Here is a 12,563-nt window from a genome sequence, read left to right on the forward strand (position 1 = left end):
GAAATGATTTCAAAAGGAACAGGAGAGACTATAGCAGGCAGTGAATAGTCCTCAAATCTACTTTACAACTGAAGTAATACTTAAAACAGGATCATCACCACTTTGTTTGAGGAGCAATCTGCTTTCAGTAAACGTGTGGTACAAAGCTCTTTATGGCAGTAAATGTATTACTAAAAACAAATGGTATGGTTGATGGTGATGGGAGATGGAAAACCTCAGTTACAGAACAAAAAACACAGACAATGTGAATGGTTTCATGTATTTTTGAAGAGTAAACAGAATGAAAAAAATATACACAGACAACTGAGACACACCAAGAAGCAGTGCCAAGAATTTCAAATAAAAAAACACATATTTTGTCAATCTAATTTGTGCCAAATGTACACTACATGACCAAAAGTATGTGGACACCTGCTTGTCGAACATCTTATTCCAAAATCATGGGCATTAATATGGAGTTGGTCCCCCCTTTGCTGCTTTAACAGCCTCCACTCTTCTGGGAAGGCTTTCCACTAGATGTTGGAACATTGCTGCGGGGACTTGCTTCCATTCAGCCACAAGAGCATCAGTGAGGTCGGGCACTGATGTTTGGCGATTAGGCCTGGCTCGGAGTTGACGTTCCAATTCATCCCAAAGGTGTTCGATGGGGTTGAGGTCAGGGCTCTGCGCAGGCCAGACAAGTTCATCCACACCGTTCTCGACAAACCATTTCTGTATGGACGCTTTGTGCATGGGGGCATTGTCATGCTGAAACAGGAAAGGGCCTTCCCCAAACTGTTGCCACAAAGTTGGAAGCACAGAATCATCTAGAATGTCATTGTATGTTGTAGCGTTAAGATTTCCCTTCACTGGAACTAAGGGGCCTAGCCAGAACCATGAAAAACAGCCCCAGACCATTATTCCTCCTCCACCAAACTTTACAGTTGGCACTATGCATTGGTTCTCCTGGCACCCGCCAAACCCAGATCTGCCAGATGGTGAAGCATGATTCATCACTCCAGAGAACGCATTTCCACTGATCCAGAGTCCAATGGCGGTGAGCTTTACACCACTCCAGCAGACGCTTGGCATTGTGCATGGTGATCTTAGGCTTGTGTGAGGCTGCTCGGCCATGGAAGCCCATTTCATGAAGCTCCCGATGAACAGCTTTTGTGCTGACGTTGCTTCCAGAGGCAGTTTGCAACCGACTACAGTGTATTTTGACATACTATGCGATTCAGCACTCGGCGGGTCCATTCTGTGAGCTTGTGTGGCCTACCACTTCGCGGCTGAACCGTAGTTGCTCCTAGACGTTTCCACTTCACAATAACAGCACTTAAAGTTGACCGGGACAGCTCTAGCAGGGCAGAAATTTTACGAATTGACTTGTTGGAAAGGTGTCATCCTATGACGGTGCCACGTTGAACGCCACTGAGCTCTTCAGTAAGGCCATTCTACTGCCAATGTTTGTCTATGGAGATTCCATGGTTGTGTGCTCAATTTTATACACCTGCAGCAACGGGTGTGGCTGAAATAGCAGAATCCACTCATTTGAAGGGGTGTCCAAATACTTTTGTATATATACTGTAACAGCTCAATGGTATGCGTAAAGAAATATGGAATCGATAACAACAATTAATTTAAAAAAAGGTTACTTCATGTCAAATCAGCGGCGAGCTGGAAATGTTTTATCGTCATTGAACACCCATATATACACATAAGATCAAGCTCCCAGCTGCATTCCACTCAGAAATTATTGCACAGTAAGCCACTTTGGGCTTGTCATGGTCACCCCCATAAACCCCTGTATAAAAATAGAACAAGAACATTAACACACTAAACAAGTCTTCATCTTTTCTGACAAGCACCGCCTCGGCCAGCTCAGCCCCAGCCTGCCTGCAACAATAACCGTGAGCCACAGCACAGTGTGAGTCTGAAGAGTTCAGTTTCTCTCACTGCTAACCTGCTAAGTCCCCACAGAACATGCTGTTTTTTTTTTCCAGAAATAGTTAATCTATTTTCCTTTCCTTCCATGTTTTTGCTCCTCCGTGGTCCGACAGCTTCCCACTGGCCATTTTCTCTCCACAACACTCTTGTTCCTCCAGGAAACTGGCCAGTTCGGAACAGCAGGTATTCTGGGGTGTTTCTCATCGCCGTTGACCCAGAACCTTGGCACTCCTGTGACAGTCCCAGAAGAGCATGACTAGGAGATTCTGAAATAAAGTGATTTTGCTCTCAGAATCAGCCTGTCAAGAGTAGCCTGTAGAGTGAGTGGGATGTCCTCCTAAACCAGGAATGGCAGGTGTCCTCCTAAACCATGGTCTCCAACCCGATGAGCTTTGGCGTGAGGATGCGCGGTGTGATGCCGTTGTTCAGGTCCTCCTCGAACTCCAGCAGCTGGCCCATGAAGTTGAGGTTGGGGGAGATGATGGGCCGCCGGGTCTTGACGAACTTGTAGGCGTCCGTCATGGTCATCCAGGTGTGCTTCATCAGGTAGGCGATGACTATGGTGGCCGAGCGAGACACGCCCGCCTGGCAGTGGATCAAGAGGCCCATGTCCGCTTGCCGTGCTTCCTCTGAAGAGAGAGGAGAGAGGAGCATTTTTGTCTCTTTAAAATGGGGCTCAAATGAAACATCGGACAAAATAGACTTTAACAATAACAGAGGAGCATTTCCATCTGTTCCGAATAGAACTCATCATGATAACATAAAATATGCAGTACAAAATAGACTTCAACAACATCACATTAATGTTTTAGTAATGTCACTAATGTCATTTTTCGCTGCAGTCCGCTCACTCAAAACCTACACTGTGCAATACTGTATACTAACTGTAGTGCTAACAAATCCAAGGTCAGACAACCTGCACAGCCTCTGATCGATAAAAACAAGCCATTTGAATATGTATCAACCACTCTAAATCACCGACTAACTCCAATCATAATGTGGCCTGAAAGTACATAATAAAACAGAATCGTTTCAATGAGAAATGAGATCCCACCACTGCCGCCGACTGCAACCTCCTCCCTGCCCTCCCCTATACACTTCTACTGTACATGCCAGCATGCAATGACTAGACTTAGCGAACTTTTCCTGCATACCAATGAATTCAAACGCCTCCTCAAAGTACTGCCTCAAGTTCTGCTTGTTGCTGTCGGTGGCTGGCAGCCGCTTGTAGCTGAACAGGCCTGTGTCGTAGTGGTAGAGCGGCAGGTGGGTGGTGACGTTGAGCACAAAGCCGATGTTGTAGCGTTGTAGCCTGTGGGCGTCCTGCGCATCATGCTCGTTGCCCAGGTACAGGAAGGGCAGGATGGGCGTCAGCTCGGCGTCCTCGATGTCCGGTGTGGAGGGCAGGGACATGGAGTGAGGTTGCGCCCCCGACTTGCCGGAGGCCCCGCTGACGCCCATGCCGGCGTCCAGGCTCTCGTGGAGGTGGAGGGAGTGGTCACACAGGTTCTGGTGGTTCTGTCTGAAGCAGCTGAGGCCCCCTGGGTAAAAAACAGACAACAACAGGATGAGTCAGCGGAAAACAAATATGTTTATATCCTGTGACACTTAAGTTAACATCTGCAGATATAATCCATGATCCTACAATGGCAGGTCACGACTGTTAGTTGGGGAGTTTTGACCGGAACAAGTCTGCTACGTGTCTATTGGAGGGAAATATTACTGTAGAACAAAAAAAACACTCCCTCTTCAAATCAGGGTTGATTTGAAAAAGCTGTTCAAAAGAGGACATTGTATTATCATATCTTTGTACTCCATGACAAATGCCGTGCAGCCGAAACGTTTCTGTCTGTCGGGCTAGATCACCTAAGGTCCTGTTCATCTGTTTCTGTCTGTCGGGCTAGATCACCTAAGGTCCTGTTCATCTGTTTCTGTCTGTCGGGCTAGATCACCTAAGGTCCTGTTCATCTGTTTCTGTCTGTCGGGCTAGATCACCTAAGGTCCTGTTCATCTGTTTCTGTCTGTCGGGCTAGATCACCTAAGGTCCTGTTCATCTGTTTCTGTCTGTCGGGCTAGATCACCTAAGGTCCTGGAGTAATGTCCTATTTCTCATAATTTAGAGAGTGAGGGAAACATTCAAAATGGCCCAAGGCAATCCACACAGCATTCCCTCTGAAAAAATAGCTATCATCACTCTCCTCAGAGCCAAAGATGGCAGCCAAATAAAGATGATAAATGTTGAACATGTGTCTTGCTAGAACTCTGCACTCCTTCAAATAAAACCCTGTAACATAATGTTAACACACACAGGGCCTGAGAGGGAGGCAGATACTGTCAGTTACTTTCAGTTAGTGTGTGGGGGGGGGGGGGGGGTGGACTTTGCACCTGTTGCCATGACGCATCGGCACCCTGGGAGGGGTGGGAAGGACGGGTGGGGGGGGGGGGGGGGGGGGTGCATGGGGGCCTGACACAGAGTATCAGTTCATGTATTGTTTGCATTACAAGGGCTGACATCATGCCAAGTGAGGTGATCATATGGCCTCACCGGCTTCGCCATGGAAATGGGGAAGGTGGCGATCTCCTATCAACTGTCGACTGGGGAGGATTTGTAAATCATAAGAGGTTCATAAAACCAGTCTAACTAATAGGGCCACACTAAACAAACAAATTCAACTGCTATGTTTCTCCATCTCTCTCTCACACTCCCTCCAAGGGGGATGTCGTTATAATAATTACACAACAGTAAAAAATGGAATGAGAGTCTCTTCACACAAGCCCTAAAGGCGTTGAACTTTACTACAGTTGAATAAATCATAGTGACCAACACAACCTAGTAATGATATTACTAGGTGTGTGTGTGTGTGTGTGTGTGTGTGTGTGTGTGTGTGTGTGTGTGTGTGCGCACACGTGTGCTTGTGAGGGAAGATTTAACTAATCGTGCATTAAATATCCTTCTCTTTGTCAATTTTTCAACAAACTAACAGATTTGAGTGTTCACCCAAAATACAGCTCATCTTAGAAAAAATCGAAATGCTCTTCTATTGCACATTTTCAAGCGATGCCTTTCTTGTGAGGATGCACTCAATTGGTAAATAGCTTCTTTTGAGAGGCGAGAGTGAGAACGAACAGCAGAAGAATCTTCCGGCACATTGTGGAGAGAGATGAGATCTGTGAAGTGTAACCGGCTGTCATTATCTTTCGACTATCTCACAGAGGAAAGTACCTTTAAGTGTCTCTTTCACTTTCAGAAGCCGCCAGCACAGTTCCTCACTCATAAATTACCACTTCCCTGAAGCGTTGAAGGCTTTTCATACTCCGTTTCCACTTTCCAGTGCTATCCATCAACCGTAAGGTCCACAGTCTTATATCAATAATGATGTTTGCTTATGACACGTTTGACAGCAACAGTATATAACTAATTCCTACATTCAGGTCTGGGTCACTGGAAAAAAGGCCAGTCAGGACTAGAAATGTCTGCTGTTTTCTAAATCAGAAGTATGCCATCCAAGTTCCAACAACCATATTGTTATATTTATTTTGATTACTTATTCTTCTGGAGAAAGCCCAATGATTAAACCATAGAATAAAACACTCTTTCACATGTCATTAATGTATAAGTACATTTTAACTAACATTTGGTATCCCTCATTAATGGGAATATTAAATACCATTTGTACATTTCACAAACAATTCTCATGAAATCAAAATAGTACTGTAAGCCAAAAATATGGTTTCATGGTCTGTGTATTTCCGGCTTTGTGATCAAGTCAATTTTGATTGCAGGGTCATAACTGATTAAAGAAAACCACAAATTCTTGATCCAACAAAACATGATTTACAAAATAGCCTCCAACACTCTACTCAGCAAATTGGATGTAGTCTATCACAGTGCCATCCGTTTTGTCACCAAAGCCCATATACTACCCACCATTGTGACCTGTACGCTCTCGTTGGCTGGCCCTCACTACATATTCGTCGCCAATCCCACTGGCTCCAGGTCATCTATAAATCTCTGCTAGGCAAATCCCCTCCTTATCTTAGCTCATTGGTCACCATAGCAACACACACCCGTAGTATGCGCTCCAGCAGGTATATCTCACTGGTCATCCCCAAAGCCAACACCTCCTTTGGCCGCCATTCCTTCCAGTTCTCTGCTGCTAATGACTGGAACGAATTGCAAAAATCTCTGAAGCTGGAGACTCTTATCTCCCTCACTAACTGTAAGCATCAGTTGTCAGAGCAGCTTACCGATCACTGCACCTGTACACAGCCCATCTGTAATTAGCCCACCCAACTACCTCATCCCCATATTGTTATTTATTTTGCTCATTTGCACCCCAGTATCTCTATTTGCACATCATCTTCTGCACATCTATCACTCCAGTGTTAATACTAAATTGTAATTATTTTGCACTATGGCCTATTTATTGCCTTACCTCCATAACTTACTACATTTGCACACACTGTATACAGATTTTCTATTGTGTTATTGACTGTACGTTTCTGTTTACCCCATATGTAACTCTGTGTTGTTGTTTTTATCGCACTGCTTTGCTTTATCTTGGCCATGTCGCAGTTGTAAATGAGAACTTGTTCTCAACTGGCTTACCTGGTTAATGATTAAAGTACAAAATATTAAAAAAGGCATTTTAAAGAGGAATGAAAGAAGATGGTGATGATGATGATGATGATGATGATGAATAGATCACGTTCTATTTATTTTTCTAAACCTCCTCAAAGAGACTAGGACTGTGTCCCAAAATGTCACCCTATCCCCTTTTAGTGTACTACTTTTGACCAGGGTCCTAGGTAGTGCAGTATCCTCCATGATCAATAGTAGAATGAATCATGTCTGGTTATAAATTACACTGATACTGGGAAACCCATATGACGATTGTTCCTCCAGACACGCACGCACGCACGCACGCACACACTCACACACACACACACAGTGTTCTCTGCTGGCGGTTGAGCCTGACGAGATATCGACAGAGTCATACATATCAGGAAATACAGGGTCGTGGCGCTCAGGGCTGATTAGTTTGATTCCTGCAGCAGCAGATGCCTGCATTTCATGGGAATTAAATCAGAAATAAAGACCAAGACATTCTGCTCTGCTCTCCTATAGCCCGCTCTCTGTTTCCTCACAGCCGCAGACAGAGATGGAGGCAGATGGAGGGGGAAGGAGGAAGGGTGGAGGAAGCTCCTCAGGAGATGAGGAGAGGAGAGGAGAGGAGAGGAGAGGAGAGGAGAGGAGAGGAGAGGAGAGGAGAGGAGAGGAGAGGAGAGGAGAGGAGAGGAGAGGAGAGGAGAGGAGAGGAGAGGAGAGGAGAGGAGAGGAGAGGAGAGGAGAGGAGAGGAGATGGCATCTGTCACGGTTTCGGCCGAGGCTGCTCCTCCTCCTGGTTCGGGCAGGCTTCGGCGGTCGTCGTCCCCGGAGTACTAGCTGCCACCGATCTATGTTTCATGTTCGTTTGGTTTGGTCTTGATGTTGTACACCTGTGTCTATTTAGTTCTCGTTGTGTGTGCCTGTGTTTGTGTGTGATTGCGCTTCTGTTTCGTGTTGGAGCTACATTTTCCCTCCAGTGTTTTGGAGAGGTTATTTTGCACATGTTTGTGCGCCGTTTGTTTTGTCGCCTGTGTGCGCCGTGTATTCGCCTTCGGGCTTATTGTGCTTTTGTCTTTTATGAATATTGCACTAAAGCCTTTGGACTGAGCCTCTGCGTCCTGCGCATGATTCATACACCACACCCACCTTCAGCACCCCTTGACAGCATCAAGGTGCTACAATATGACCTCCCTGCAAGACCGCGTCTGCGAGGCAGACGGCAGACACACAGGAGCTGCTGCCTCAACAGGGCTCCGTATTTACTAAGAGCTGCCTCCCAGCCTCTGCACAACAGCCAAAGCATGTTACATACCCTGACAGGACTGGAGCTGCCCGATGACTTAAGCTCTCTCTCTCTGTGTGTGTGTGTGTATGTGTGTGTGTGTGTGTGTGTGTGTGTGTGTGTGTGTGTGTGTGTGTGTGTGTGTGTGTGTGTGTGGGTGTGGGTGATTGGGTGCGAGCGAAGCATCAGCGTGTGAAGGATAAGGGTCAGCTGATACTGTTAGAATCAGACTTACATACAGTATATACTGTAGTTTATAGATGGGTAGTACACAGTAAATGACAGTATGAGTTAAGAGGCAAGACAAAACGGCCTTACATTTACTATACACCTAACATGAGCCTATTCCTCAGGAACATACATTCAATAGCAAATATCACCATTGCACCTCTACCAACTCCATTGCCTATTGCCACCTACCTCTTCACAACAGAAGTATACAGACAGGCTGGCCTTTGAAAAATAAATTAGACCGACCAACTTAAAGCTATGTACACCAATCTCTCTCATCCTCTCAGAGACAAACCAGAGCTCTAAAAAAATTAGCTCTTTAATCAAAACAGTCCTGTGGCTTTATATATTAGAGACTTCATCTTCCCTCATCCTTGAACTAATCCAGTTAAAGATTTCATCATCTTCCCTCATCCTTCAATCATTCCAGATAAAGACCTCATCCTCTTCCCTCATCCTTCAACCATTCCAGATAAAGACCTCATCCTCTTCTCTCATCCTTCAACCATTCCAGATAAAGACCTCATCCTCTTCCCTTATCCTTCAACCATTCCAGATAAAGACCTCATCCTCTTCCCTCATACTTCAACCATTCCAGATAAAGACCTCATCCTCTTCCCTCATCCTTCAACCATTCCAGATAAAGACCTCATCCTTTTCCCTTATCCTTCAACCATTCCAGATAAAGACCTCATCCTCTTCCCTCATCCTTCAACCATTCCAGATAAAGACCTCATCCTCTTCTCTCATCCTTCAACCATTCCAGATAAAGACCTCATCCTCTTCCCCTATCCTTCAACCATTCCAGATAAAGACCTCACCCTCTTCCCTCATCCTTCAACCATTCCAGTTAAAATCCCAGGTGTTTCTACTTTGACTCGTTGAAGCTTAAACACAACCTCAAGAGAGCCTCCAGAGAGCCACCAGAGAACCTCCAGAGAACCTCAAGAGAACCCCCCCATTATGGTCTAAAAGGCCACACTGATCCTAGATCAGCACTGCTACACTACCTACTCTGAGAGCTCAAAAAGCTGGTATCTTTTAATGTTAACTGTACTATGCTGACTGTGTTTTACAAATATTCTATTGAGAGTATTTTAACTTTTTGTATTGTTTGTTGGTTTGGCAGTGCCACCGTCAGCCAGAAAAATATGCTGAGAAGGATTATCACCACAGCAAACAAGGTACTTGGAGTCAAACAGAGAGGCTTGGATGAGATCTTTAAGGTCAGGGACCTCAGCAAGTCTCACAAAATAATTTTTGACCCAAGCCACCCCCCGTACCCGGACTTTGAACTACTCCCCTCTGGGTGCAGGTATAGGGCAGCCCCCCGGCAGGAATAACAGAACTAGACAATAACTTGTGCCAGGTGTGATATCCCTCCTTAACAGCTCGGCTAATGTTCCTATCGACCCAGTAAGGCCAGCAGGCTACTCTCTTTTTATTAGTATGTAACTGTTATGAATTTTGTATTGTCAATTAGTTTTCTACTGTATTTAAACGGCACTTTAAACGTGTACATGATACTGCACCAACATTTCGCCATGGGGACAATAAAGTCAGTAAAGTAAAGATTTCGCCCTACCTTTGAGAACGATGGGGTCCTTGCCCTCCCTCTTCAGCGAATCCAGGACCACATGAAGGGGCTGTGAGGAGGTCATCCTCTGGGGATCCATGGTGCTCTCGTCGTACACCACAATCTCTTTGGAGAAGATGCCCTTGAAGGAGTCCTTGCCGGAGGACTCGCGGCACGAGAGCAGGTCCAGCACGGTGATCTTGCCCTGCTGCAGCCGCCGCCGGCTGATCTTGTCCGAACAGTTGATGTGCACCGCGCCCTGGATGTGGCTCTTGTTGTAGTCCATGAAGGGCCGGCAGTCGATGATGACCGGCACCGGCCCGACCGGGTGGCCCATGGGGCACCTGGCCATCCGCTTGGCCAGCTCATTGGGGTGGATGACCCGTATGGTGGACCCTAGAGCCTTGGTTGGGCCAGAGGTGAGACTAGGGTCGCTGAAGGCCTCATGGTGAATCATGCCCATGCCCGTGACTATGGGGTTGGAGGAGGCAGGTCCAGCATAGCTGAGGTTGGGGCTGCTGGCGCTCACCTTGCTGATGTGGCTCTGGTGGCTCTGCTGCTGGCGCTGGTTGTGCTGGCTGTCCTTCTCGTAGGTGGTGACCGAGCAGCAGCTGGCACTGGTGCATCCACACGACAGGGAGCGCGTGGAGCCGTTGGATGAGGGCATATACGTGAGGTTGGTCTCCCGGATCTTCACCACTGTGGTGCTGATGACGGTCGTCTTGCTGACGGGGCTGGTGACAGTAGTGTCCAGGTAGCTGGTGTCCAGGTAGCTGGTGTCCAGGCGCAGTCGGAGTTCCTGAGGTCGGATCGGCCTTGGCAGCGCCACCACAATTCTGTCGTCGAGGGGAGATGGAGGCATGGGGAGGCTGAGGGTCGGGACGTCTACGGAGAACTACAAGAAGCCAGTCTGGGGAAAGATTGAGAGAACAGATCATGGGCCGTATTAACCGTCTCAGAATAGGAGTGCTGATATAGGATCAGGTCCCCCTGTCCATGTAATCCTATCCTAAATCAGCGCTCCTACTCTGAGATGCTCTATGAATACGGGCCCAGATCAGGATTGTGAGTGCACCAATGGACTCTGTGGAAAAAAGCACCAATATAGACTCAATAATAAGCATAACATGGAGGTTTGTTGATGACCAATGTCATTGACTCTCTCAGGGGACAATGAATGAGATAGGCTACAGGTACCTATCTGTTTAATCAAACATGCATAATACTAAACGGCTATACAGTAACCAAATACAGTATAAGCTACGTAAAGGTCTGCAGGGCAACTGCCACAGTTGGTGGGAATAATCAGGTAAACGAGAGAGACTACTGCCCATTTAGTAAGGGTGGGTATTAATCATATAATGTATTATATAAACCCTTGAAAATGTGGCGTGTCCCATGAAAATGTATGACCAAATAATATAATCATCACAAATATATGCAGGTAATTTAACAGCCCAAATGTATGGGCTAGGCAGCTAGGCTACTGTCAATTTCACAGTGCAGTGCAATAAGCCTTTGAATTTTGTGTGACAAAAAGACTGATGAATACTGCATCAACGTGTAGGGCTACACCGCAGTTTGGGCTCTCTCTCCAAATCACATCTGGAACAGTCATGGGGTGCGCGAAAAGCTGCTTAAATGTAATCAAACGTTGCAATAACGATGTAATAAGCCATGTCCTCACATCAAAAGACGCCCATGGTGGCGTCCTCTGACCCGTGCATTCAGTATCCAGCTGTTTCAACTAGCTGGTAAGGTAAAAAGAAATCACAGGGTGTACATACATTCATTGACGAGACCGGCATAAGGACGTGCTGTGAATAAAGTATCGAGGGTTTCGTCAGTACAGACACGGTTTGTAAATGTAATTTCATTTCAAAGACGCCGCGGTTGCACAAACGTATCTCATATAGTGAAACATTGTATAATTTGTAGAGACAGTCTAGGACTGGATAATTTTGCCAACAGCGGGTTACAGATATAGTTGTTCACAGTGATATTGAAGAGCCAACAGTTTATCATCTGTCAGAGGTTTACATGAACGAAATTAGTTAATGGAACGAACTGAAGGCTTCAGGATATCGAATATAGTTTCATGTGAAATTCCCATAATCTGACATCGTTCATACTTCGCACTGTTATGACGTGAAATTTCTGAGTATGGCATGTTCATGTTGATAAACGTCAGCGCTGTGGCCGTTTCATTTCTATACAACTTGTAAACTATAGCATAGATAATGAAGTGTCGCCTATTAAAGGATTTTAAAAAGTGTACTTACATTTTTGTAAAACAATATTTTGTGCGCTCCGGGTGAATGTAGAAGGATTTTATTTACGCTCAACGTTGACTCCATTCAGCCTGTCCCAGTGCCGTGGATCCGCAACATTTTTACTTTTAGCCTGGTCCCAAGTAATAATATACAAGGGGTCAGCCAACCTAGTGAAGTAGCACTTTAGGATTGACACGGGTATGAGCCAATACACGAGTTCATTCATATTAAATTCATTCGTTTTGTACAGTGAGAGCGCAGCAAGAGCCAACCCCGTAGTGGGTGGGAGTTCAGCTGCGGGTGTTAAATCAGCTCCCTGAGGATAGGGCTGTCGAATGAACAATGCTTACAGTCCCATGTATTAGAGTAGGGTGATGTCACTGGCAACCAATCAATAGGCCGATACTAGGCAAAGCGAAGCAAGCGTAGACTGAATACTCCATGCTCTGATGAGAAGTTCGTTCATCCTTGGTTTCGTTGCCCCGCGCCGTCTTTAATGCGTTATTCTCCGCCTATTGATGCAGAAAATGCAGTCGTAATAACCCTAGTAGTTGCATGCAATTTAATTGTTTAATAATGGTGCATGGTATTGTTTTATCAGGGGGGAAACTGATGTATAGTGATTAATATGATATTACAATTGTATATTGCATGATATTACAATAT

At 45.8% G+C, this 12,563-nt stretch overlaps 1 protein-coding gene across 2 annotated transcripts; it reads right to left on the reverse strand.

Annotated features, from left to right (window-relative positions):
* Positions 1-248: 248 nt before the first annotated feature.
* LOC311108551 (dual specificity protein phosphatase 10-like) lies at positions 249-12,032 on the reverse strand. Of its 2 annotated transcripts, none has more exons than XM_084151202.1 (4): positions 11,907-12,032; positions 9,634-10,534; positions 3,081-3,467; positions 249-2,555 (listed from the first exon to the last, which is right to left on the reverse strand). In XM_084151202.1, the coding sequence occupies exons 2-4, from the start codon at positions 10,484-10,486 to the stop codon at positions 2,290-2,292; spliced, it is 1,506 nt and encodes a 501-aa protein (XP_084007328.1). In that variant the 5' UTR covers positions 10,487-10,534; positions 11,907-12,032; the 3' UTR covers positions 249-2,289. The 2 variants fall into 2 exon arrangements, with proteins under 2 accessions (XP_084007328.1, XP_084007327.1); XM_084151201.1 differs by having other exon boundaries at positions 9,634-10,662.
* Between the last annotated feature and the right edge of the window lie 531 nt (positions 12,033-12,563).

The sequence above is a fragment of the Coregonus lavaretus genome (genome assembly GCF_964263955.1).
Source record: "Coregonus lavaretus genome assembly, chromosome: 33".
NCBI classification, from domain to species: domain Eukaryota; kingdom Metazoa; phylum Chordata; class Actinopteri; order Salmoniformes; family Salmonidae; genus Coregonus; species Coregonus lavaretus.